At 38.8% G+C, this 26,378-nt stretch overlaps 1 protein-coding gene across 2 annotated transcripts; it reads left to right on the forward strand.

Moving 5' to 3' along the window:
• PRPS2 (phosphoribosyl pyrophosphate synthetase 2) lies at positions 1–25,162 on the forward strand. 2 transcript variants are annotated; one of them, XM_075057412.1, is made up of 8 exons: positions 1–207; positions 9,406–9,589; positions 12,192–12,212; positions 15,508–15,606; positions 16,714–16,838; positions 19,371–19,544; positions 23,682–23,841; positions 24,812–25,162. In XM_075057412.1, the coding sequence occupies exons 1-8, from the start codon at positions 86–88 to the stop codon at positions 24,902–24,904; spliced, it is 978 nt and encodes a 325-aa protein (XP_074913513.1). In that variant the 5' UTR covers positions 1–85; the 3' UTR covers positions 24,905–25,162. The 2 variants fall into 2 exon arrangements, with proteins under 2 accessions (XP_074913513.1, XP_074913514.1); XM_075057413.1 differs by lacking the exon at positions 12,192–12,212 and having other exon boundaries at positions 24,812–25,152.
• Positions 25,163–26,378: the final 1,216 nt, after the last annotated feature.

Here is a 26,378-nt window from a genome sequence, read left to right on the forward strand (position 1 = left end):
GCCCGCCGCGCCGCGCCGCGCCGCTTATTTGACTCCGCGCCCTGGGTCCCCCCGCACACTCTCTCGCTCTCTCTCGCCCCTCGCCATGCCGAACATCGTGCTGTTCAGCGGCAGCTCCCACCACGACCTCTCCCAGCGGGTGGCGGACCGCCTCGGGCTGGAGCTGGGCAAGGTGGTCACCAAGAAGTTCAGCAACCAGGAGACCAGGTAGGGGGCGGGGGGGGCGTCCCGCATTACCTCAGCTTTACCGCCGAAAAGACGAAATCCTCTCCGTTCCGTCTGCGGCCGTTCCGTAGGTGAGGGGGTGTTAGCACAGGGGGATGATGATGGTTGTAATAGAATCACATCAAATCTTAATTTATTTCTTTAAGTCCACTTTATTTTAGCAATAAGCAAAAGACAGCGCGGACCGTTGGAGGAGCAAAGAGACTCCCCCGGCCGCCCAGCGCTGTCTTTTGCTTATTGCTAAAATAAAGTGGACTTAAAGAAATAAATTAAGATTTGATGTGATTCTATTACAATGGTGGTGCATTAAACGCTTGAAAAAGAAGCGAGCCCGGGTCAAATCACGCTTCAGTCCTGCGTGAGGCTCATACAGCTGCTGTGACGGCCTTGGCTGAGTGCTGACAGGGCAGGCGCCTGGGGTTCCTGGCCAGCCAAATGCAGAAAGCGGCTCTGGTAACGGTGCAAAAAAATCCTGCGTGAAACCCTGAGGACGGCTTGCTCTCCTTGATCCTCAGCGAACGTGCTTGCCAGGGCTTTTTGTACTGTTATTGCCTCCCTTCATTAGTTCGCCGTCTTAGCTTTCTGACCCACCTGTTTTATTTACCCGTTTTTAACAAAAAATTCTAAGTTGAGGTGACAGCTATACGCTCATCCCGTGAGCTGGTACGACTGTGCAGCTGCTTTTCTATATAGGTGTATGAGACGAGGCTGCCAGCTGGTTCTGAGACACGAGTTCCCGACTGTAAGTAGCTGGCTAGTCTCGGAGGCTATTGTATGTTTATTTTTATCTGCTCTTGTTCTGAATCTCCCGAACAAGCGTGTTTTCATTGCTTCCTTTGAAAGATTAACGTGGTGTATTCTAAAATTGCTCTCACAAAGCTTGTCTTTCTATTCTGTCTATGTTTTTGCATTCTCAGTTTAATTGCTCTTGTTCTAGTTATGCTCACTGGCATTACTGTAAACCCTCTTCCATTGGTGTTTATGCAACCTAATGTTTGCACACTCTAACCCTCCTATTCACTCCTGATTAAATGAAGGTTTAAATCTTCTGTCAAGTCTTTCCAACCCCATACTCACTTTATTGCTCTTTGATCTCTTTTCTGCATGATAAAACTTAATTTGTGTATTTGGTTGCATGACTTTCTTGCTAACTTATGTCTAATTTTTTTTAATGTTTGTTCTCCAGGGACACTTATCTTTAGTTCTGCTGTTTGCTGTGTTTTAAGCAGAGATTAGTCGATTTAGATTTCATCCAAGGTAGAAATTTATCTCCAAAGTTTGCATATTTATTTTATGAGGTAAGCTAATTAAATTCTAGGCTTCAGGATACAATAATCTCTAATCTATCCTTCCACTTATTTTTCCAGGTGTGCAATATTGGCCTCTGCCATTAAACAAGTAGGTAGTGGTGACTGCAGCATGTCAGTGGTTTGGCTAATCTAGTAGTGCCAGTTTATTTTCTTAGCCAAGTAGGGATGTAGTGTGGTATAGATATGAGGAATGTATCTAATCTAAACATTATTTCTGGTTGCTTCTGTTGCAACACTGCGAGACTGACGTTGTCGTCTTTTTTTTTTTTTTTCCCTGAACTTAAAATGCCTTAACACTGTAAATCTTTCAGTGTTTGCTTTTGTTTTCTTTTTTACGACTTCATACTTTTGAGATTCTAAAATTAAGTTCTTGTTTCCCCTTCAGCAAGTACAGTTGTACCCACTATATAATGTTTGAAGCGGGTAATCTTTTCAGTATCCTTAGCAACTTATTTCAGGATGTTGGCCTTCCAGTTTTGTAGACTGATATTCTTGATAAAAAAAAATCAGCAACAGTAATAAGAGAATTCCTCAATGTATTTGAAATTATCATATCACCTTTAGCTGTAGTTTATTTATGCTGCAGTGGTCCTATCCTTGGCATCTGGATTTTCAGTCTGTATGGCAAAGTTTCTTTGTGTGTGTATGTAAGCAGAAATTTATTTCTTCCTATATAAAGATAATCCAGCACAGTCTTTTTTCTTCTTATTTTTGTTGCATTTTTAAATTTATAAACAAGTGTATTGACATTACAAAATACCTTTGCAGTATTGCAGAATACTAGAACCTGATAGTTAAAATGCTCAAAGAACCTTAAACCTTCCCAATGGCACTCGGGCAAACCCCTGTGCAAACAGATAAGCCTGGGCCTGAGGGTCAACAAACTCTTGCTTTGTCAGATCTGTTAAGTTAGCAAGTTGCAGAGAAGATTCACCTTTCGTTAAAAACTCTGTTTTGCTGTTTGCTGCATTCTCTTAAATGTAAATTATGTGTAAATTTATAAATGTGTGCTGCTCCAGGCTTAAATCCTTGTCAAAGGGTCCTAGCTGGAAACCCTTTACTTGAGAACTGCAGTGAGTTTAGCTTGCAGAATAGAGTGGAGGGAAGAGTCACAAAGTATTTTGCATTATATTTCCACTCAAACAGGTTTTAGGTCTCAGTCCCAATCCTTAGCAGATGTAAGTGCATTTGTGAAACGAAAGCTGTGCCCTGAGGTTAGCCGGGGATAGGACCACCACTGACAAGCACTGTGACTAAATGGTCAGGTATGTTCCCAATTCCAGGACATTTAAAGTGGGAAAAGTTTTTCTTTTTGATTTATACTGAGACTAGCATATCTGGCAATATCCCTGTTCTCTTCTGATTTAGGTATTCGGTATTCTTGCAGGTCTGTAACTAAGAAATCTAGTCTGTGCTAGAGGAAGTGAGATAAATTGCTGGTAGACTCGACCACTGCCCCGTTTTTTTTTCTCCTTCCATCTGAACTGTATGGAAATGCTTTCCTTTAGCTGACTACCTAACTAAAGCAGGGAGAGAGCTCCTCAATAATAACCTGGTTGTGGAAGATAACTCTGTTTAGAATTCAAAGCTTGTGTGTCACTTAAGTGCCAGCCACAGTGTCATAGTAGGAGCTTGGGTGGTACCACCTTCTCACTTATCTGGCAAAAAGTTAGGGCTGCAGTGGGGGCTCAGTTTATCATCTTCAAACCCCACAAGCAACTGTCATGAGCAGAGTTTGGCAGGCTGGAGGAAGAGGGAAGGAATGGAAGTCCTTAAACAGGCATGGCTGTTGTAGCCTCAGCATCGTGAAACTCTGGTTGACAGACATGTAACAGAAGTGTACAGATATTAAGTGCTCTGAAATTTTTCACAAGATTGTTTCCAAATACACTGAGGTGGCATTTAATTATAGTTGATACACAATTAAATCCAAGCACAGGTATTTTTGCTGAGTCAGCTGATTTAAAAAAATTATCATTGAATGTACATCGCTTCTTAAATAAACATTTTCTTACAATATATGATATGTTTGCTTTTCTAAAGACTGTTTATTTTAACTGTCCTTGAAATACTTGTTATTCTCAAAATGAAGAAACTGGAGTCACTTATGCATCCTCTTACACACATCTCTCCCAGTGGAAGAAGTTAGTGCTCCCACCCATTCCTGTGAGTTTCCTTGCTTCTTCCTGTCAGATTCACTGGCTGAAATACATCGACTGATCCGTGAGAAAGGGGATTGAAGTCCTGCCTGGCACATGTGAATTTGGAGGCTGCCTACCCGCAGCCTTATTTAGCTGCTGAAGATGGGTTGTTTCAGAAACACTGACTGAAGTGTATGTTGCTCAGCTTTTACAGATGAAAATACGGGTTGACTGCAAAGGGACATTGTCCGCTGTATGGGAAAAGCTGTGTTGTTATAAGGGCCATTTGTTTGTAAGTAAATAAATAGAACTGTTATCTTGGACTGAAATTTAATCTTGGAAGATAGGGAAAAAATAGCTGCTATTTCCTTGGAGCATTCTTACAAGGATGGATGTGAGTCTCTATTTCACACAAAGTGGCGTAATGAAGACAGTTTGTTCTATGAAGTAAATGATTGAAAAAAACAGGAACAAACCCGGAAACTCTGGTATCAGTGCTGTACAATTCAGCACTGGGCTGTAACATTTCCGTCCCATCTCCCCTTCAGCATCCTTCAGCTCTTCTACTGCAGTTGTCTTGGGTGAGGGATGACCTCACTACATCTCCTGTACCGTGGTTCCTTTGGGTTCAGCTGCTGCAGGGGCCAGGAGCTGTATCACCCTTATTGGTGTAGATGGTTATGGTGTTTGCAGACCCCTAATCATGGAGTAAGCAAGCTCAGGTGATAAGCTGGTGTTCAGTCAGCTGAAGGTGGCAGGGATTAGGGACGTGCTGGGATGCGAAGTGTCTCTTCAGACTGCCCAGCCGCTGAGCGAGTGATTGGCAACCAGGGTGGTTGTGCTCTGCCCGCGGCAGCGGAGGCAGCCGTTTCCCTCGTTACCTGCTCGCTTATCCTGTTGTGAGCAAGGGGAGGCTGGAGAAACAGATTTTGCCGGCTTGGTTGAATGAGATAAAAATTGTTTCTGGATTGCATGTTGTGTGTGTTTTGTTTATATAGGGAATTGAAGATGCAGCAAATATGGCCATTTATCACATTGTTCATTGCTCTGAATCGGAAAAGGCCCCAAAAAGCTTCAAAGCTTTTGGTTTGAGACTTCCACTTCGACCTTGCTGTATACTGTGCACGTTTTACCTTTAAGTAGCTGCTAAATGCTTGAAATCTAAAAACAAAAAACAACCAGTGTGAGTAATGTCTGACAATCTCACACGTCCCTAGCTGCAGAGTTTGATACTCGGCCTTCAAAGAGTGTCTGCATGTGCTCAGGCTTGTTAGACCTTTGTTTCCAAATTTCTGAAGGTTCCTTTCAGACTGCACGTGGCTCAACCCAGACCTGCTCGAGTGAAGGTGTTTTCTTCTTGCGGTGGCAGACTGTGAGCCATGGTGGAGGGTAAGACGGTATTTCCCATCTTGTGGTGCTTACCATGCCAGTGCCCACCATTAGGATGGGGCAGTTGTCAGTGAAGATCTAGTTGGAGGTTGGTCTTGGAGCTCTTAATCAAAGTGGAAGAGCCTAGAGCTGAGGGGAGACCATGGGTGCCAGGAGGTACAGCGTACCTATAGACTTAAAACCAACCCTGGCATTTTTATTGTTTCTTTGTTGCTTTGGGCTTTGCTGGTACCCATTTTGTCATACAACATCACGGCAGTCGAAATATTTGCCCAGTAAGTTGGAGGTCTTGTGTTAAAAGACTTCACTCTGCAAAATGTGTTCCCAAAGGTAAGAGGTCAAACACAGCCCTCTGCTTAGTGCTTTCCATTGGCTGGGTTTCAATGAATTGCAAATTCAGCATGTGGATTTTTTTGATCACTTTTGAGATATTGATTCTTTTGCACACTGTATGAGGACTCTAGACCTTAAGTTTTGGCCTCTTCTCTGGTTATTAAAAGTGCCTGAAGTATACATCTGCTGTATTGGCACCTAAATTGCTTGAGAACTCTTCTTGTAAGCATGGCTGGAAACTTAATCTGTTGTAATTATTTAAAAAGGTACATAAAGTCCTTTTAAGTGCATGATTTGAGCAGGATCCTAGTTATGAATTTACAAATTTACATTATTTACCATTTTAGTTGGGCTCTGCATACTTATTCCCTTGCTTCCCCACAACTGTGTTGCTTTTCTTTTTAAGTTAGGATGTACAAATTTAAAATTCCCATCTCTATAAGCTCTGCTGGGAGTGTACTATAAATCTAGCTCAGGAGGAGCTCAGCCTGCTGTTACTCCTGATTTTGAGTTTCGCTTAATGGATGCTTCAGCCATTGAAATATGTTTGTAACGTAAGTGGATTTTGAACCTTATCCTTAATTTCATGGTAATTAGTCTGTCCAAGTTGCTACTTATTAATTGAGCTCTCAAATCAGCTTTTGCAAGGTGAAGGGGGATATCAACACTCAGACTTGATTTTCATCATGTCCTGTCTTAAGTGTATCTTTCCCAGCTAGAGCCTTGTGCTTGTGGATTCCAAGCAACTGGCTCAAAGTTAATTACTTTTGTGAGTTATTAATTTCTATTATTTTTTACTTTAAAACACAATTGTGTGCTGTCAGGGCTTTTAATGTACAGGTTCTGTTGACTCTTCTTCAACGAGAAGTTTATTTAAACTGAGTGTTACCAAATAGCTGAATTTGATTAAATTGCATAAAACAAACAGAGTTTGTAATCTTGAGCTTGGTCTTGTGTCCTTCCTCTGTGTCCTCACTCTGTGAAATTGTTTAAATAACCCCCCAAACAGTTAATTAGGTCATGATATCGATGGTCTAATCGGAATTTAGTAGTAAAGTTGATAAAATAACTGTCACAAAGTTTGACTGCTGTTAGCTTAGTGTTCTCTAATAGATATTTGAGGTACAATACTTCAGATGTCTGATACTGTAGTTTATAGTCTCTTACTGTTTGCCTGTTTGTAGCTGAAGGGGGGGGGGGCGGACACGATGACACCAAAACCCTCCCCCAAACACCCCCCCCCCCCAAAAAAAAAAACACCAAAAGCCAAACCCTCTGTGTCTGTTGGTTGATTCTACACAGTACCTCTCAATACCAATCTTTGAGAAGGTGGATGGTAAGAGATACTGATCGGTTGCACAGCTGTCTCCACTTGATTGGGAGAAGATCTCTGTGCAATAATTACATTATACTAGTCTCTGGCACCTTTAGCTGGGTTACTCCTGAGTGCTATGCAAGTACTAATTTAAGCTTGATTTATTTTAGTCTGCACATAACTTCAGTGTCCAGTAGAAAAGGTATTTCTATATACATATACACATACATTCACATTTCTGTGTGCCAAATAAGTATGTCATTCTGGCCTGAAAAGCATAACCAAATTTTTTTCAAATGCACCCAGGGAGAAAGTAGCAGCATTTTCATTTTCTAAGTTGTTTACAAGATGAAAAAGTTATTGCTAGCCCAAGGTCATTGAGAAGATAGTGGTTAATGCAATGGAAGAAGCATCACTTCAGGTCCATTGTATTAACCAGATCTATATTTATCTCAAAGTATATTCCCTGACCTTGTGAACCTATTATTTCTTAGCCGTGTGCTTAGAAATGGCTGGTTTTTAAAGGAGCAAAACAACTCTTGAGTGTTGCAATTCAGTGTTCTTTGTGTATATAATGAACATTAAGATCATGCATTTTTGTCATTCATCAAAGTTTTTCCTATTACATAACGTGTCTGTGAAAGTAGTGCTTACTTTTTTTTCCCCCCAAGTACTAAAATCTTATTCTGCCCTCCTTTGTCACATCAATAACATTCTCCCCTGAAAACTGGCAGTGTTTTCTTCTTAGTCTTTCTCTACTTTCTTCTCCTTTGTAATGGCTCCTAGGTTAATTTCCAGAACTGGAGTGTAACTTCACAGTCTTGGGTTGAAAGAGGTCCCATAGAGCTTTTGCATGTGCTGGTGGTCTTTTTTGGACCTATTCCAATTATGGAATATACTTAGTGTCTTGCTGAACTTAAGTTATGTTGACCAAAACTTTTCAGCTCCAAAAGGGAAAACAAACTAAGAAAATATTTTGATCAAAACAGTTTTCTCTGAACAGCCCTATTTTGTTGATCAAAAACTTGGAAAGGGACGTAACAGTTATGTGACCAAAATATTGTGTCTCTGTGCCACGATGAAAGCCTCCAAAAGGTTTCCTGGATTAACATTGACATACCTGCAGATGACACTGTCCCTGACCACCTCTGTCCTTCGAGATCCTGGTGTTTGCTAGATGGTTTGCTTGGTTTTGGCCTTAAGAAATCCTGCTAGTAGCATCCTTAGGCAAAATTAAGGACAAAAATGAAGACAGGATCTTTTTTTAGCTTGTTTGGGACTGCAGAGGAGTCGAATAGGGGAGCTGAGACCATGGACTCAACTATCTTGATGGTAATAAATCAAATGTTTGCATATCATTAAGGTGGTTTTTAAGCAGTAAATTCCTTTTTGTGATTTGTAGCTACAGAAAGCTAATGAGTCTTACACAGCACCCTGAAAGCTGATAAACGAAAGTTGTTCAGACTGTGTTTGCCTAGAATAAGCCTCGCCATTGAAGGACCCATCAGAGAAACTATTCTACCCACATCTGGGCCATTTGGGTGTTTTCCAGCTAGAAGCTTTTGCTTATTTGTGGCTTGGGTAGAGGTGCAACCTTTTTAAATAAGGGCCCAAGATATTTTAGCGTTTAATAATTAAGACTAACTTAGTAGAGCATGGGTTTGAAAGGTCTGATTGCCTCATTATTTAGGAAGTCTGTATGTTTCTTGTACGTTGTGCATGGATCCAGGGAAAAATGGTTAGTCTGCTGTTTTTATGTATAGGTTTTGGAGTAACAGGTGTGAAAAGTTAGTGTGGTTCAACAGTAGATTTCTCTTGCTTGGGTCTAGAATGGAAAAAGAATCCACATTCAAGTGATTTGTTTTAATTTTCCTGTTTATTTATAAGCTCTATTTAATTTTTGAATTCTGTCATGTGAGCAGTGATCAGTGCCAGAATTTGCCTGTGGAAGAATAAAATAACTCTTAGATACTATCATAAGGAACCAAAGCATGTAAGCACAGTTAGAGCAAATAGAACAACTGACACAAAATGAGGGTTGTTGAGTCATGGTGAGCTGCTGATGAGCAGCCTCTTAGCTTTTCTCTAAGATTTTCTCTTTTTTAAAAATTACTTTACTTGGACACCATGGTGTCAATTATAACCAGCCTTCTGTTTTTGGGGTGTGGCTTGATACTTCTTTCTTCTAAAATGCAGTAGTTTCTTGAATTTAGTAACATTTTAATTATCATAGAAAAATATTTGCCCTTTTAAGAAGGTATTTTGATGTAGGTAGTATTTAGTGCTCTAAAGTTGGCTCTGTTGTTTCTGTACTTACGATCTAGGTTATTCTTCAAATGGCCATCTCCTTGGGAGATGGCAAGGACACAGAATATACAGACTAAAACAAAAAAAGTAGTATCAAATCTAATAACAATGTGAGCTGCATCAGTGCTATAGGCATAATTACATGTTGGTTGGTGCTGACCTTACGAAGAACATATTTAGGCTGGAGTAAATTTTAGACTGGCTTATGTTGCAATAGACTTTGTATCAAGGGGACAGTTATCCAAATCGCTGGAAAAAAAAAAAAATCTTATTCTAAATTGGGATAAACCTATGAAAGCTTGTTAAAACAACTGGTTTCTTCTTTTCTTTAATAATACTTTTCCAGTATTTCAAATGTTTAACTGGTCATCCCCTGCTCTTTCAGTGTAGAGATTGGTGAAAGTGTGAGAGGAGAAGATGTGTATATAATCCAGAGTGGCTGTGGAGAAATAAATGACAACTTAATGGAACTGCTCATCATGATCAATGCTTGCAAGATTGCGTCATCCTCCAGAGTGACTGCCGTAATTCCATGTTTTCCATATGCCAGGCAAGATAAGAAAGACAAGGTAGGTAAGAACTGTGTAATTTCAGAAGGCTTTTTTTCAGCTTGTTCACTTGAAATTTTTGGAGATGAAACATATGTTCATAAACATTTAAGTTATTTGAAAAATTTGCTTTTTTCATCCTTTTTTGTTAAAATGTTCAATTATTTCATGTATAGGTGAATGTGTTTTGATAATTGACACACCTTCAGTTTGTAAAAGTAGGTACATCCTATGTGTGTAGTATATTGCAGAATGCTCTGCTAGCAAACCTCACCTTGTGGGACTGTTTTTCCTGCTTTTTCTTGCTGCTTTTAAAATTTTTTTTTACCACTATATATGAAGAGAGTACAGCCTCTTAAACTTTTTAAATGCATGGAATTAAATCCTAAATTTGAAGTGCTGTAACCATTCATAGGTGGGTTTTACCCTGTATGGTTAAACAGAGAGCCAAATGGAAGGAACTGATTAAATCTGTCATGCATAACAGTAATCAATAAAAACTTTATTTTATGTGCAAAGCAGATTAAAAAGAAGTTTTTATATCTGTGATAATTATTTTTATTGATGCAGACCAAAAATTATATGGAAACCCCATATTCTTCTGATCGTAGTGCCCTTTTCCTGAATTTGGTCTGCCATAACTGATGAATATACCAGTTCAGCCAAGTTGATAACACAGTAACAAACTCTGTGGCAAGCGAGGTTGATTTTAAAAAAGACAGAACTAAACTTTCCTATCTCTACTATATATACAAAAAACTTCTAATATGTTATGTGAATGTTACTTTTATTTAAACTCACTTGAATAGAACTAAAAAGAATAAATGTGAAATTGGCTTTTAAGATCGAATTGCAATGGTTGTCTTTTTGGAAAATTGCCCCTCTCCAATACTTCCCATAAATGGACTGCCCACTCCCTTTCCCTTTGGGGACCAAGCAAACCATCCTGAAAGCCTTCTGTTGTTTACATTCTTTTATATTAAAACATAACAGGACTGAGAAGTAATGCAGAAGCTAAAAATAATAGCAGATATTACAAAATGTGTAATGCTCAGCCTGGGATGTCTGAGAACAAAACTAAATACAGAAAAGTTTTTTTTCCGGTATACTCATTCTTTAAGTGCAGGCTCTCTAACACCATACTAATATTATCAAGACCCACTTGTTATACTTCCAAAAATGGAATTCAGGAGTTAGTAGCTCCCTGTTCTTTCCCTGCATCCTTTGGAACTTCATTTTTGCTGTGTTTCGTATTGAAAAGTGCTCTCCCTTGATCAGGAGAGCTGAAAAACTTTTTGATCAAAAAAGCTTGAAAGGGAAGCAATAAACACTTTGTTGAAAGGGAAGGAAAGCATCTCGCTGTGTTTTGATTTCCAAATTCATATTGGGAGATTCTGTTGGACCATCCTTTAAGTTTTTGGTGTGGGAAAAGGATGAGTTTGTCCCAAGTTTTCCATGCATCTAGGCTGTGCCTTGTCAAGGGCACCCAAAATCCATGGGGCAGACTTCCAAAAGACACTTAAAACCCACAGTGTGGTGGCCCAGCGTGCTGCCCAGGAGCATTTTGTCTTCTGGAAATGCTATGTGAAGATGGGTAGCCTAGGAAAGTGGTTGTGATTAATAGAGATTTTGAGCATTGTTCCAGACTCTTCTCTGGACGTCACTGAGTTCTCCTCCAATTCTAGGCAAGCCATTTCTTTTCTTTTTTTTTTTTTCTTTACCTCTGTTTTGCAATTGAGAAAATGTTTGCCATCTTTGGAAATTAACCTTGGTAGTTGACCTCCATGTTGCAAAATAAGCTATAATATAGCTGTCAACATTGGGCAGCTTATTGACAGGGAGATCTTCCCTCCCGCTGTTGGATTGCATCACATCGCTTGGTCTTTGACCCACGTTGAGTGCACAAGCTTTGTATGCTGCCTGAAGTGTCAGTAAAGTGCCAGCCATTTTCTTCCTACGGTTATACAGCGATTTTTCTTCGCTCTGGTGAAAGATTTTGCTGTAGTTTGCTTGACTATGAACTGAAGCAGTATAATCTTCACTAGCTGGATGCTGTTTTCTGGTTTGAATTTGAGTTGTTGACTTTAATCCATAAAGTACTAAATAAACTGAGTCCTTGCTGCTTGAAATAACTCCCTATTCTTCATGCCTCTGTTGCAGTTATGATCGCTGAGAACAATGAAAGTGCCCTTGATTTATTTATTCAAGGAAAGGGCCTTGCAATAAAAAAATCATATTCTGAACAAGGCCTGTGTAATCCACTCGGGAAATTTTAGCATTAAACCTGGACTAGCTTTAAATGAGAAACAGAGGTTTAAGAAAAAAAAAAAAGGCTTGCTGAGAATCATAGAAAAGCTGGTAAATTAATTTAGATGCAATCAAGTGTTGCCATAAACTAGAATACTTCTGATACACCTGAGCTAATTTTAAATTAGCTACCTTGTGTATCTGTGCTTCGGCCATAGTTGCATTTATGCATCCTCTAATTATGCTAACCTACTAAGCCTTGGGCAGGACACATTTATGTAGGTGCTACAGAGATGCCTTGAGATAAGTTAGAAGTAGAGTGACAGGTGAGTTTGGTGTTCTACAGCTCATGTAACTTTGTTTTTTTGATTTGTAGAAGGGGTCCGTGGAGCGTTGGGTAGGTATCCTTTTTTTTTTTTAATCTAACGCTATGCATTTCCATTAATATGGCCTTAAAGGGTGAAACTTACTGGGTTACATTATGTATAACTGGGAACATTTTCAGTTTCACTTCTTGATTTCAGTTGTGTTTCACCTAGGCCATGACAGTAATCCTGTGGAATAATTTGCTACTAGAAAACTCCTAGCTTCTAGTTAAAAATTTATCTGGACGTTCAAGATAATGGCTGTCAACTTCTGAAGCTTCAAAGCATATCTCATTTTTGAAACGATAAATTTAGGTAATACATTAGTGAACATTCAGTATCCATACGCTTCACAACTGGCTTTCTTGGAAGTGACAGTTCCAGTTATAAATCTTTGGGGTTTCTTGGATTTTTTTTATTTATTTATTTTTTTGTTCACTATGCATGTGATGCATTTTGAGCAAGACAATGTAATAAGATGCTTAAAGGCAACAGAGCTTTAATCTTGATGGACAGCTCTTACTTTCAGCTATGTGTCCTTTGCATAGTTACTCTTGTGAGGTTGCTTATATTAGCTTTGTGGATTCCCCCAGCTCACCTGTGGTAATTTTAAGAATTGTGAATAAATTTGTAATGCATCACAAAGGAAGAAATCATTTATATAACTTGTTATATGTAAGTGGGGAATTTGCTTAGGAACTAAAAACTTAGTGATTTTTTTACAATTTAGTTTCTGTACATAATGTAATGTTGCGTTTCACACTAATAATTCTGAAACTAACCTCAAATTGTGTCAAAGAATGGAACAATGAATACTGTGAATCTCTTTTGTGTTCTTGCCTCTCTGATCAGAAGCAAACCTTACAAACTCCAAGATAAAGAAAATCTTGAGTTCTCATCTACCTTTGTCATCCAAGTTTCTGAATAAAGAGGCCAGGTTATCTGAGGTTCCCATGAATATACTTCCTTTGATTTTAAAATAATCTTCAATTTGGATCATATTGTAGCACAAAACTTATTTTCTATGCAAGCAATCAAATCTTAAATCCTTTTGAACATGTCGTGTGTTTTCTTTTAATGCACAGTTTTGTGTAAAGGAAACTGTCAGATAGCTGCAAACTTCATTTGTCTTAATCTCCTATTAGCCCATTCTTGAGAAGCAGGTATTGGTGTCTGGCTATCTTTCCTTGCAAGACCCTCTGTCCACCAACACGTAGGCAATCTGATGTGTGCATGTCTGCTAAAACAAGTTACCTAGTGGTAAAACCTTCAAGTTCTTCCTTCTGGGAAGGCAGCCTGCAAGGCCAGCAGCTGAAAGAAGTACCAACTGGTAACGTATACATTAGTATTTGATGCAGGAAAGTATTTTGGTTTTTTTGTGATGGTGATACTCATGATATTGATACATGAAACAAGCTAAGTGGTATTCACATTGAACAGAAATGGAAAAAAATAAGAGCAAAATTCAGTATACTGGATGGCGTGGAAGTGGCAAACCACATTCTGGGAAGAATGTAATTTGCCTTTAGCAGCTAGCCTGAACTAGTTGCTTGTTTCTACTGGAGGGGGTGGTCTGGGTTTGCCATCTTCTTTTCCCTTCTCTTCCATTTGAGCTGCCTCATCTGGCTGCTGTGGGTTCAGACAAGTCCCGGTGTGCAGCACAAGGGAAGTGGTAGAAGTGTATATTTTTGGAAATATCCAGAAAGCATAGGCTGACTTGGACCTTACAGAACTGAACTTAAATGAGAAGCAGCATAGTCCTCAGTAACTGGAAAATCATCCATGCTGAAGCGCTAATGGTAGCAAACTCTTATGGAAGGTACATGCATCTGAATTGCAGAGATCTGGGGAAGTGCTGGCTGTTGCATACATCTTCTGTGTATCTTACACAGACCAAATGGTGGTGATGTTCTGTGAAACACAAAAAACAAAAGGGATGGTTTTCAAAACAAAGAATTTCTGTAATAATGGTGATAAACTTGATCCAGCTATAAGAAAGACTGCAATATCTCAGTTTCTTTTCTGGAAGTATGTTGGCCATCTGCAGGTTAAAACAGAGAAACGCTGTTTCCACTAAATTAGCAAAAGTTTTGAGGAAAATACTGGCTGCTTGATATGACACAGACAGAAAAGTATCTGGGTTAAATTGGCAGTGTTTCAGCTTATTTTGGGTTATGCCCTTGAGCATCAGTGGAAGGAGAGCAGAGATACTCTGTAATTGTGTGTACGGGGTGGAGCAAGAGGGGGTTCCTAAGGAGGCTAAATGAGGCTGTTTGATAAAGAGATGTAGCAGAAGAGAATACTGTGCCAGCAAAAACCAGAGCCTGACAGCGAGATGGAACCTCTGAATAGCAGTTCTGCCTTCACGCTAATGTTATTGCCAGCTATTAGCCTTATTTAAAGATTGGCAAAAAGAAAACAGGAGGTTTTGTTTAGTACTTCTGTTACAGAGAAAGCTGTCTAGGGCAACATAGCTTTTTTCAGAGCTTAAAAAACTGAAAAAACTTTGGAGTTGCTCAAAAGAAATGTGAGGTATCCTCCAGTCATGATTTTCCATCTTCTTTTTTTTTATGTTGCTGTTTGTTCTGCATCCTTGTCACTTTTAAAAAGCTCTTGACAGTGGCATTAACTTTGCTAATTAGATTTTTGCTGCTCTTTTGTTCTTTCCACTTCTCTGTTTTTTTCATCCCCCCGTCCCTTTTGGGAATTCTAGACTCCTAATTGCATCCAACAATTAAGCCGGAATTAGCAAAAAAGAGTAAATAAATAGGCCAGGGTGGAAGACCCCTGCCAACATGGATCTGTTACAAGCTTTACTGTATCATGAAGAAATGCTTGATGCTAACTTTGTTTTAAAGCAGTGTTTTCAAAAGCTGGGTTTACTCTGCCTTCAATCTTCGTTTTTGGCAATGTTTTTTTAGAACAGGATAGTTGCTTGAGAGTTGGATGTTAATGTAGGGTAGTGACATAGAGAAATGGAGATTGTGTGTCTTTCTGCTATAGAAAAGCTAGCTGAAACTTTTAAATAGAAGAATTGCAAATATATATCCCCAGTTTTATCTGCTTCTAAGTGAGTCTAATTACTACAAAGCATTATTAGGCACACTGTTTAAGCTGATTTAGATATTCCTGCATGTTTTGCTGAGTTTCAAAACCCTAGTAGCAAGATCAGCTATTGACAGGCCAGTTTGGCAAAAGTTCTGGAGCGCTTCATGTCTAGATTCCAAATACTCTAAAGGAAAAATCAGTAAAAGCAGCTCATTTTCTGACTCCTTGCATCTAGTTGAAATCTTTTTAAAATTTAAACATTTGTGCTTTATTCCTTAGAGTCGTGCTCCAATCTCGGCAAAACTTGTTGCCAACATGCTGTCAGTTGCAGGGGCTGACCACATCATCACCATGGACTTGCATGCTTCTCAGATCCAGGTAACTATCACTTCTTACTAACTATGTCTAGGGTCTCTACTGAATTAATGTGAAAGGCTAGTAGTAATTCTCTGGTTTTTCTCATTGTTTTGAAAGGCTATGTACAGAAGTGTAATTCTCAGGGTTCAGAGAAAGTCTCAGTACCTGTTTCTAATTAAATTCCCTTTTTGAAAGAGACCAGCCTTGATTTTATGGGGTGATTTTGCAGGCACTTTGAATACTTGTGTGTTGGAGGCTTCAGTGGAATTTGCCAGGTCTAGGGTAAGAGTTCCCAGAACATAAAATATACTGGTTTGGGGCAAATTCTCTTAATCTTGGCCTAGTCAGAGATTATAGTATTGTCCTAGATAGTTTTGTTGTTACAGCCAAGAAGACAATATTCTCTTAAGAGAAGTGGAGATGGTGGCTAGCAATCCTTAGCTGGCTTACTGCTGAATACAGCAAATCGCAAAACTCTTTCCTCGGACACAGAGCAGACATCATTTGTAATTCTCATGTGTACTTCATGTGTACTATCTCTTCAAGATATCTTGTTTTTTTCTAGAAAATACCTTCTCTTCCTGTTCTGGTATTCTGTTTAATCAGAATTTCCTATTATGCTAGATGGCTGTCATGCAAATAAAAAGCAGTTTCATTTGTGGTCTAACAGAGATTTCTTGTCATTGGAACTTGCACAAAAAGAAAGATTCCATTTTTGCTGCTCGAGTAATACTAACGTGAATCTTCCCCACATTGAAATACTACCATTCATGTCAAGCAGTTGAAATTTGTGGACGTTGAGTATTACTCCCTGGATTTTTTGAGAGATTTTCACATGCATGAATTTCCTTGAGTGCCTGAAGATGGATCTTCTTTTCTGATTTTTATATAACTTGAGAACAACTGTTCTTTATTCCACTACTCTTGGGTGAGATTTTGAGAGACCTTAATATTTGTCTAACTTCTGCTGCATTTGATACTAATATCAGAGGGCAGAATTAGGTGAGTGTAAAATACTAATTAAAGTTCTACCATACATGAAAGGCAAAGGCTTGATTCTTTCCCTATGTCTTCATTCCAGGTAAGACATAAACATATATTCATGAAACTCTTTCTCTTTCGAACTAGGGATTCTTTGACATTCCAGTAGATAACCTGTATGCAGAACCTGCAGTGCTGCAGTGGATTAAAGAGAACATTCTGGAGTGGAGAAACTGTATCATAGTCTCACCTGATGCAGGTGGTGCAAAAAGGTACTATACAAGCCTAAAACTCTTAGTTTTCCATATAGTTAGTGGTTAATGAACTAGTTTACCTAGTTGTCATTTTTCTTCTATGGATTGTGCAAGATAAGGGTACATCACTGACGAATCCAACTGCATTGTAAAAATAGAACAACTAGTTCTTCCAGTGTTGGTCATGCTTGAAAACATCCAGGAGCTTTCTATACTCTAAAGAAAATCTTTTTCTCTCTCCCTGGATATGGCCTCATTAGCTGAATCCCTCCGCAGGAGGGAAGAGATTTTTCCTGCTACTTGCTTCCTTAGTCCAGTTGCTGCACCTCTTCCTGCTTCGCTCTGGAATTGCCTAAGTTTCCCTTCTCTGTCAAAGCGTATGGCCTATCCCCAGTGTACCTGCTGGCATTTAGGTAAGAGCTTGCTTGAGTCATGGGGGGTTTTTTTCTTTATGTTATTGCATTCCAGCTATATACCTATTGACCCCAAGTTGTGCACTGTGAATACTAGGAAAAGGGAGTGAAGTTTTGGGTTGAGTGGCAAAAGGTGAAAATGGAAAAGTTAGTTCACTGGAGTGTTTCTTCATTTGCAGCACGCGTTACTCATTTAGCAGACTATCTTTTATTTGCTATCTATTCAGTATAAACTAATGCAAAAGCTCAGAAGCATGCTGGCTGGTGAGGTGATAAAGCATGCCATTGAGGTGAAATGCAGGTTTTCTTGGTCATGCTGCTGCTACAAACCTGAATGGGAACAAAGACAAATGAAGTAAGAATCCTGTAAGGCCAGAGTGATTTAAATGTTTGGAATGTAGTATGGGGAAAAATGTGAAAGACTGTCGTAATTTGATTTTAACTGGAAGTCCTTGGGTCTGTTGTGAGTATTCATGTTCTAATAATTAGTAGGGAAATGAGACAGATGAGAACTCCATAGTTGTTCCTGTTTAGATTAATCAAGTTAAAGATGTGAAGAATATAAACTATAGAAAGCATTTTAAAATTCAAATAACTCAATCAACTAAATTTCTTTGTTTGTTCCTATCTGGACACTTGTTTTCACAGTTGGTTTTTGGGTTTGTTTTTTTTTTTTAATTTTGTTTTGGGTTTTTTGTTATGTTTTTGAAACAAAATACAGCCTTTGCTTAGAATTCAAGTCAGAAGACAGCATTTTTTCCCCTACCAAATATTTTTATATTATCAAGTTGATCATAAGAGTTTATTTTTTGAGAATCACTCTCACTGTATTTAACACAGATAGGTAGTCTGTCTTTGGTACCTTTCTATTGTAATGCAACCAAGCAGTTGCTGGTGAAGTAGAGGAAGATGTTGCTTTCAATAAATTCAGAGCTACTCCTTCACCTCCAGTCATGTAATGTAAAGAAAATGGTCTGGCCCTTCCATTTAAAACATGTAGATCTTAAATAATACTTGGGTTAATGAAAAGCAAATAGAATGTGAAGAAAGTTTGTCTTAAAATTTAAATCTGTAAGCATTAAGGAAATTTTTCTAAAAATACATGTTCTTGCACCCATTTAAAATATCTGAATGCTTTTTTGTTTGTTACTATTTGCTTGGTGGTTTTTTTTTTTCCCAGCTGATTAAATTCTGTGACTGAAACAAGACATCTTAATGCCTCTGAGGTATTGAGACTTGCTATGAAATTACACTATTGTTCACAAAAAATGCTAAAACATTTGGGTTTTTTGTTTATTGCCCAGCTGTTGAAATACAGTAACTAACAACTCCTTCATATTTAAGTGGTAAACAAACAAAACTGTATTCTCTATTAACTGTGCGTGTTAATAACCTTGTTAACAACATTCTAAATGTATTCTAAAAAGACAGGCTACAAGGTTGTGCCAGCATAGAAGAAGAATAGTATTGTTTATTCCTGTGTCTTTATACCTACCAGCTCTGGTATACTAAAAAAACCTGAAAAAAGCAATCAGAACGAAGTCTGTAACTAATTAAGTTTGTTACTGGAGGTTTGGCCACCAGAGGTCACCTGAATAGTTTTAAAAGATCTTTGGCAAGGAGATGTATTGCTAAGGGAATTACTAATGAAGTAAGCTACTTGATTACTAGTCAAGTACTGCTAAAAGAATTATTAATCACTATTAACTTGTTTGGTTTTTCCCTTTGGTTTGGTTTTACATTCCTGCAATGGTATTTTCGGTTAGGATGTTAAAGTGCACACTGCTATAGGCTTAGAATTGAGGCTACCTCTACCTTACATTATCTAGTGTGATTAGGTCTTGCAGCAGCTTAAAAGCTTGTGAATAGCTGTAATGTTTTCAAAGTCAGGTACTTAATGACAGAAAACCAAAGTCAATTCAATAAAAAAATCAATTTCTGGAGTATAGCTTAAGACTCTCTGGTTGTATTTATTAGCAGTTTCTAACCTGTCTCATTACTTGCAAAAGTTTGTGCTGTGGCAATTTGAAAGCCAGGAAACATAAAACCTGTGTTTTATGATAAATACATGGGTATGGCTCTGTTCTTTCTTTTAAAATAACTCTCTAAATGAGGTGTATTTCTTCCTGTAACTTAGGGTTACTTCAATTGCTGACAGACTGAATGTGGAATTTGCTCTCATTCATAAGGAAAGAAAGAAGGCAAATGAAGTGGACAGAATGGTCTTGGTTGGTGACGTGAAAGACAGAGTAGCAATTCTTGTCGATGACATGGCTGACACATGTGGCACGATATGTCATGCAGCAGAAAAGTAAGTATTATTGTGAACTGGCCCACTGTCTTGCTGTACTGTAGCCTGCAGACAGCCGATGAATGCAGTTCCTGTGTCCTGCATGCTTATAACCCAACCTGACCTTGGTAGCATGAAGTCACTCTGATCCTTGAGTTTGTAGGTCACAGTCCTGTGATCAAGCTGTGTCCTTCTTAGAACATGGAACTGAGAAAATATTTACAGAAATATATTATCTGTATTTAAGAAGAGGATGGAATAAATAAAAAGTCATATACTTGGAAGGGACTTGGGTTGTCTAGTGCATTTTTCAGTTCCAAGGCAGAAACAACAGACAAAAAAATCATTCTCTTCTTAAACCTCATCATGGAGTCTTTCCACTCTCCTTAGGCAATATTTCACAAAGCTTTACTAAATTTAACATTGGAAAGTATTTTCTCCCCAGTGTTCAATGTGTGTTTAATATTAATCTTTAACGTACATGTTCAGTATAAAACTACTTGTCCTTTTCATCTGAGGAGGTGAGAATAAGTTTTTCTGTGTTTTATCTGGAAGTTAGTTGAAGAGTGTTCTCATTCCCCTCTAAACTAAGTAACTTCAGTTTATTCAGTCTTTCCACCTAGTTTCTAGACTTCTGTTCTGTTGTTGATGCCAGATTCATCCAATTCAACTGGATACTTTCCAGTTGGTCCACTTCTTGAAGTGGAGTGCGTGAATGTAGACCCACTATCTTACCTGAGGCCCTAGCAGTGCTAAGTAGAAAGGATTACTTTGTGGTTTTCCAGCTGGCTTTATGCTAGTACATTTCAGGGTAGTAGTAGGGGTTTTTCCACAGAAGTTGGCATTATCGACTGCACTGAACTTTGGTAATGTCTATATCCATTAAAAAAATTGCTGATTCCTGAAATGATTCATTCTTCCTATTGCTGTAGCTTCACAACTCTCTATGTGTGGCAGTAACTCTAGCTTCAAAATCATCTTGACAAATTGGAGAAATGGACTGAAATTCATTAAGAACAAATGGGAAGTATTACAGTTGAGCAACACTGGACTTAAATGCTCCTGCCTGTCCACTCATATCCAAATGTGCTACCAACTTCAGTTTGGGAGGTCAAGGACTACAATCTAAATTTGGCCAGAGCCCTGAGGTTTTAAATCTTCCACTCAAAGATCTTGTATTTTGATATTGTTTATAGCAAAGCCTACTCCCATATGATTGTAAGTAGTGCACGTTGGAAGTGGGAAGGATCTGCTGAGGAGCAAGACATGGGAATGTTTTAAATTGATGTTGCTGAATATTTACTGTAGCATTGCTAGTCTTGGATGTAATCCTTTCTAAAGCTAGTATGTCTCAGTTGAGAACACTTTGAATTTATATTCCTGTCCAATATATTTGTAGACACTATGAGAGTATCAAATAGTCTTGCATCCAAAACAGGTCCATGTGGTACTTCCTGCCTGACTCTGTTTGAATCATAAAGGTCCTTTCCAACCTAAATGATTCTAAGATTAAGTCCAGCTGTTAACCTAGCACTGCCAAGTCCACCACTAAACCACGTCCCTAAGTGCTACATCTACACATCTTTTAAATACCTCCAGAGATGGTGACTCCACCACTTCCCTGGGCAGCCTGTTCCAATGCTTGACAACCCTTTCGGTGAAGAAATTGTTCCTAATATCCAATCTAAACCTCCCCTGGCACAACTTGAGGCCATTTCCTCTTGTCCTATCATGTTATTTGGGAGAAGACTCACACCCACCTTGCTACAACCTCCTTTCAGAGGAGTTGTAGAGAGTGAGAAGCTCTCCCCTCAGCCTCCTTTTCTCCAGGTGAAGCAACCCTGGTTCCCTCAGCTGCTCCTCATAAGACTTGCACTCTAGACCCTTCACCAGCTTCCTTGCCCTTCTCTGGACACGCTCCAGCCCCTCAATGCCTTTCTTGTAGTGAGGAGCCCAAAACTGAACACAGTATTCGAGGTTCATCCCCCCCCAGTACAGGGGGAGGATCACTGCCCTACTCCTGCTGGCCACACTGTTTCTGATACAAGCCAGGATGCTCTTGGTCTTCGTGGCCACCTGGGCACACTGCTGGCTCATAATTAGCCAGCTGTCAGCCAACACCCCCAGGTCCTTTTCCATCAGGCAGCTTTCCAGCCGCTCTTCCCCAAGCCCGTAGCGCTGCGTGGGGTTGTTGTGACCCAAGTGCAGGACCCGGCACTTGGCCTTGTTGAACCTCATACAATTGGCCTCGTCCCATCGATCCAGCCTGTCCAGATCCCTCTGTAGACCCTTCCTACCCTCCAGCAGATCAACCCTCCCGCCCAACTTGGTGTCATCCGCAAACTTACTGAGGGTGCACTCAATCCCCTCATCCAGATCGTTGATAAAGACATTAAACAAAACTGGCCCCAGTACTGAGCCCTGGGGAACACCACTTGTGACCGGCCACCAACTGGATTTAACTCCATTCACGACCACTCTCTGGGCTCGTCCATCCAGCCAGTTTTTTACCCAGCAAAGAGTACACCCATCCAAGCCATGAGCAGCTAGTTTCTCCTGGAGAATGCTGTGGGAAATGGTGTCAAAGCAACAGGGTGAAGCTTAAGTGAGCTAGACATTACTGTTTGTGGTTTGTAGTAAAGATCATCCTGTGAGTTTACAGGCTTTAGTTGCAGGCTTGCTCTTTGCATCTAGATAAAAAGGATGTCAAAACTTGTGGTAGAGGGATTCATACAGTCTTGCGTTTCTTTTCACTTTGATGGAAATTTGATGGAATTTTTCAAAGAGATGTGCAGTTGTTTGCTATCTGCATGCTAATCTGTATCAGACCCCAAAGTGTGCTTCTGGGCTGTGCCCTTTGCAGATCAAAGTCACAAACTGCCTAGCCAATGTTTTGTTTTGTGTGGTGGTTTTTGTTGGTTTTTTTTATACTCCTGTGTATAGAGGAAGTTAATCCCTGTCAAAAAGGAGGCCTTTATTTCTTTCGTGTTATGAAAGAAGCACTTCTTTATTTACCTACAGTAGATTTCTGTAGAACAAATTCTAAAACCATAAGAAACCTTCAATGTATCTGCAGTGTTCACTAAGAAAGATGCTTTTGCTTGAGTGATGCTGCCTTATGTCATGTTCTTGGTATGAAGTAGTGCTTTTCATTAATGCCAAAGCTAGGTGGGATGTACTTTGTGCTTAATTAGACTTGCTCACCAAAATACTTTTTAGACCTCTTTTTATCTCAGCAACCTAGATACATATCAAGCAGATGAACTAAGAAATATATTTTCAGATACAGCAGATCAACTTGTTTAAGTACACACTCACCCTGTTGTAGTGCATCTTCCTTGTGGGTTGCAGCTACTAAATATAATGCTGAGAATTCCCAGAAAACCTTGATTCTGTTGAGTCATTCAAAATGAGGTGGTGTTTCCGTGTTTTTGTCTTTCTTCCTATCTTACTGTGCTTATGCTATGATCTGATAAAATACCACTCTTCGGGGCCCCAGTTTGTAAGACTGGAAAAGCAGCTAGGATATAGCTGAGCGTCTGGAGGCAGAGAGGCCAGTCAAAACCAAATTAAGGATTCTGACTCATTTACAAGGTGTTCTAGTTCTTTGATTTTATTTTTTTTTTCTCCTGTGCTGCATCATTTCACTGTGCGCCTGGATCAGCAGCATGTCTTCCCACAACCTTGCAGCAAGCTAGGCTTTTAATCATTAACACTTCTTCTTTGGAAACTCTTTCCAAGCAGAATTGTTTGAATTGCAAATGAAAATAAAGGTGGACAATAATGGAGGCACAATAGAGTTATGAATACTGCCATCCAACCTACTTCATTTTTGCCTGGTAGAAAACTTGTACTGGAATTCAGTTGTATGTTGTGCTGATATGGTCAAAAGTGCAGCGTTTTAGATTAGTATCACTGCTACTGATAAGAAGTTTTTTATTTAATTAGAAGTTATTTATTATTTTTTTTGAGGGACTTATTTGTATAACCTGAAAAAGCTTAAAATTCTCTGAATTATTTTGTAGATATTTGTGTCATCCTGTAGCTTCCAGGAGGAATTTGTGTGTAAAACGTATTTTAGAGATTTGTATCTGGCTTCATCCATAGCCATGTATGTAAACATGCATCACAGCATACTTTTCCTTCATGTTCTATTAGGTTAATATCTGCTGGAGCCACTAAAGTTTATGCCATTCTTACTCATGGCATCTTTTCTGGTCCTGCTATTTCTCGGATTAATAATGCATCGTTTGAGGCTGTTGTGGTAACTAATACAATCCCCCAAGAAGAGAAAATGAAACACTGCCCAAAAATTCAGGTACAGTGGTGGTTTTGTGTCATCTGTTTAAACTCTGGATTTGTATTTTTACTGTTCACTGGTGCTAGAATTTGTGCCTTGAGAGGAAAATAGTATTCTAAAATACAGTGCTTGCAGAACATCTTGCTAAAACATGCCAAAGAACTGTTTTAAGGGGATTCACATAGTACAATAGAGTATTGCAAAGTATTTTGTATTTGCAACAGATTGAGTATGCCTGACTGAAAGAGTGGCAAATGTAAAATTGGCTCGGGTTTTTTTCTGGGGGTTTTTTGATCAATATTAATCATACAATGTTCGAATATAGGAACTTAAGTTAGTTACATTATTGTGGATGCCACAGAAACCTTAGACAACTTCTCTTTTTTTTATTATTTTTGAAAATACACTAATGAAAATGCTCAAGATAACAATGACCTACGTTTCTTTTCAAAAACCAAACTGAAAATACAAAGCTGACTTACCGCAGTAGCTTTTACATGAGATTGTTCTGGGAAGACACGTGTCCCTTTTGGAGTTTTTCCTTAGTACAGAGTGGAGGAAAGCATAAAAGATTGTGGTTTTTAATGCAACATTGAATTTTTAAAAAGCTTAATATTTATTTGGTATTTATTGAGGCAAGGCAAGCGCTTAAAAGGTATACTTCCCTTAAACTGTATTTGTGTCAAGTGGACACTGCCATCTGATGGCTAGAATAGTTTCTTTTTGACAACATGCCCTGCGCCAGAAGTGTTCAGCAGTATGCCTGTGCAGCAATCTTATTCAATGCTTTCTTACTCAATTTTTGAGTTTGTATTAATGCAGTTCTGATGTATATGTGAATTGGACTAATGCTTTAATGTTATTTTTACTTCCTAGAAGAGGTAAGGGAGCACAATGGTAAATTGAATGTTTGTTCATATGTTTATAAACTGTATAGTTTATTGTTCTTGGCATCCCATAAAATTTATCTTCATGATTTTTCTTTCAGTTTATTGACATTTCCATGATCCTGGCTGAGGCAATTCGAAGAACACACAATGGTGAATCTGTGTCTTACCTGTTTAGTCACGTCCCCTTGTAACTGCAGGAGATTCCACTGTATCTTTGCAAAAGTCCCTTCAGCTAGCACTGTTTTTAACAATGCATCTCAACCACAAGAAATTAGTATCTTTGTACAATTCCAGAGCTTGTATGTTTAATTATTATATTTGTCTTGTAATTACCATTTGTTCTTTGTAAATGGGCAATAAATCTCTGTCTGGCAGAAACTTTATGAATTCCCTTGAGAGTCCTAAAGTCTTGTGTGTTGCCTAAGTTCTGTTTCCTGGGCCTGTCCTCACTTTCTGCTAAACTGCTGCTTCGGATCTGTTTTTCTATACAGCACTACAATCTATTCATAGAACATAATGGGATGTACACATGTAAGATCATTTTCTGTGTTAAGCTAAATGCTGCAGGCTTGGGTATCTTGTATCTATTCATATGTCAGGCAACCAGCTGTTGGTTTGTGTTTTATCTTTAACTACCATGAATAGTATTTTGTAAGCCCTAACAGAATGTAAACTTCCTGTTAATTTTGAGGAACTGTTGACACATCCATCGTATTAACTGTTTCATACACTTAATATTCTTTTTTTCCACAAGATATACATGGCTGCTGTTTTCTTTTGTAAAGCTCTTGTTATATTACATCATTTGCTTAACATCTATTCTGTGCAGTTACTGTCTTCAGTTGTAAGATTAAAGTTTCAGTATTCCTGAGATGATTCATTTCATGTGTTTCAATAATGAGGACCAATGTTTAATCACGAGCATTTTGGCTTAAATTTCATTTTTTCCCTGTAGTTTTTTACATTCCTTGATTGTGATCATATGAATCATTTCATAGCAGTTTTCCTGTTAATATTGTAAAACTTCACTGTGCAAAGTCCAAACAGCAAATTTAAACACACTTTCTTTTATACAGGCTGGTCTCTACCCACTTTTACTTGATTAAAAAGTATCTGAAAATACTTCTTGTTTTTTTCAAACTGCACAGTCAATAGAGCTTCAGGTTTCTATTACAAGGTACCACAGTACTTTAGTGTGCAGCCAGTGAACTATGGTAGACTAGCTAGTCTTGAATACTTTAACATTGGAGAACTAAAATCATTATGAAAACAGTTTTGCCTCTTGTATGCTGAGAAAGCTTATGGTTAAGTACTTGTAATGCAGTCAGTAATGGATTCTGGAGGGAAAAAAACAAATCTAATGCTGTAATTTTAGGTGTTTGAATCCTCCTGTGTCCCAGTGATAGAACACATGGGAATGGTTCAAAGCTGTGCCAGGGGAGGTTTAGACTGGACTGTTTAGATTTTATACAGTATACACCAGTATAAGTGTATACTATACAGTATACACTGTATAAGTGGCTTAAATGGAAGCATTTTTTTAAATGAGAGGGTGGTCAAACACTGGAACAGGCTTCCTAGAGAGGCAGTCAATGCCCCAAGCCTGTCAGTGTTTAAGAGGCATTTGGACAATGCCCCTAATAACATGCTTTAACTTGTGGTCAG

The sequence above is a fragment of the Buteo buteo genome, chromosome 25 (assembly GCF_964188355.1).
Source record: "Buteo buteo chromosome 25, bButBut1.hap1.1, whole genome shotgun sequence".
NCBI lineage: Eukaryota > Metazoa > Chordata > Aves > Accipitriformes > Accipitridae > Buteo > Buteo buteo.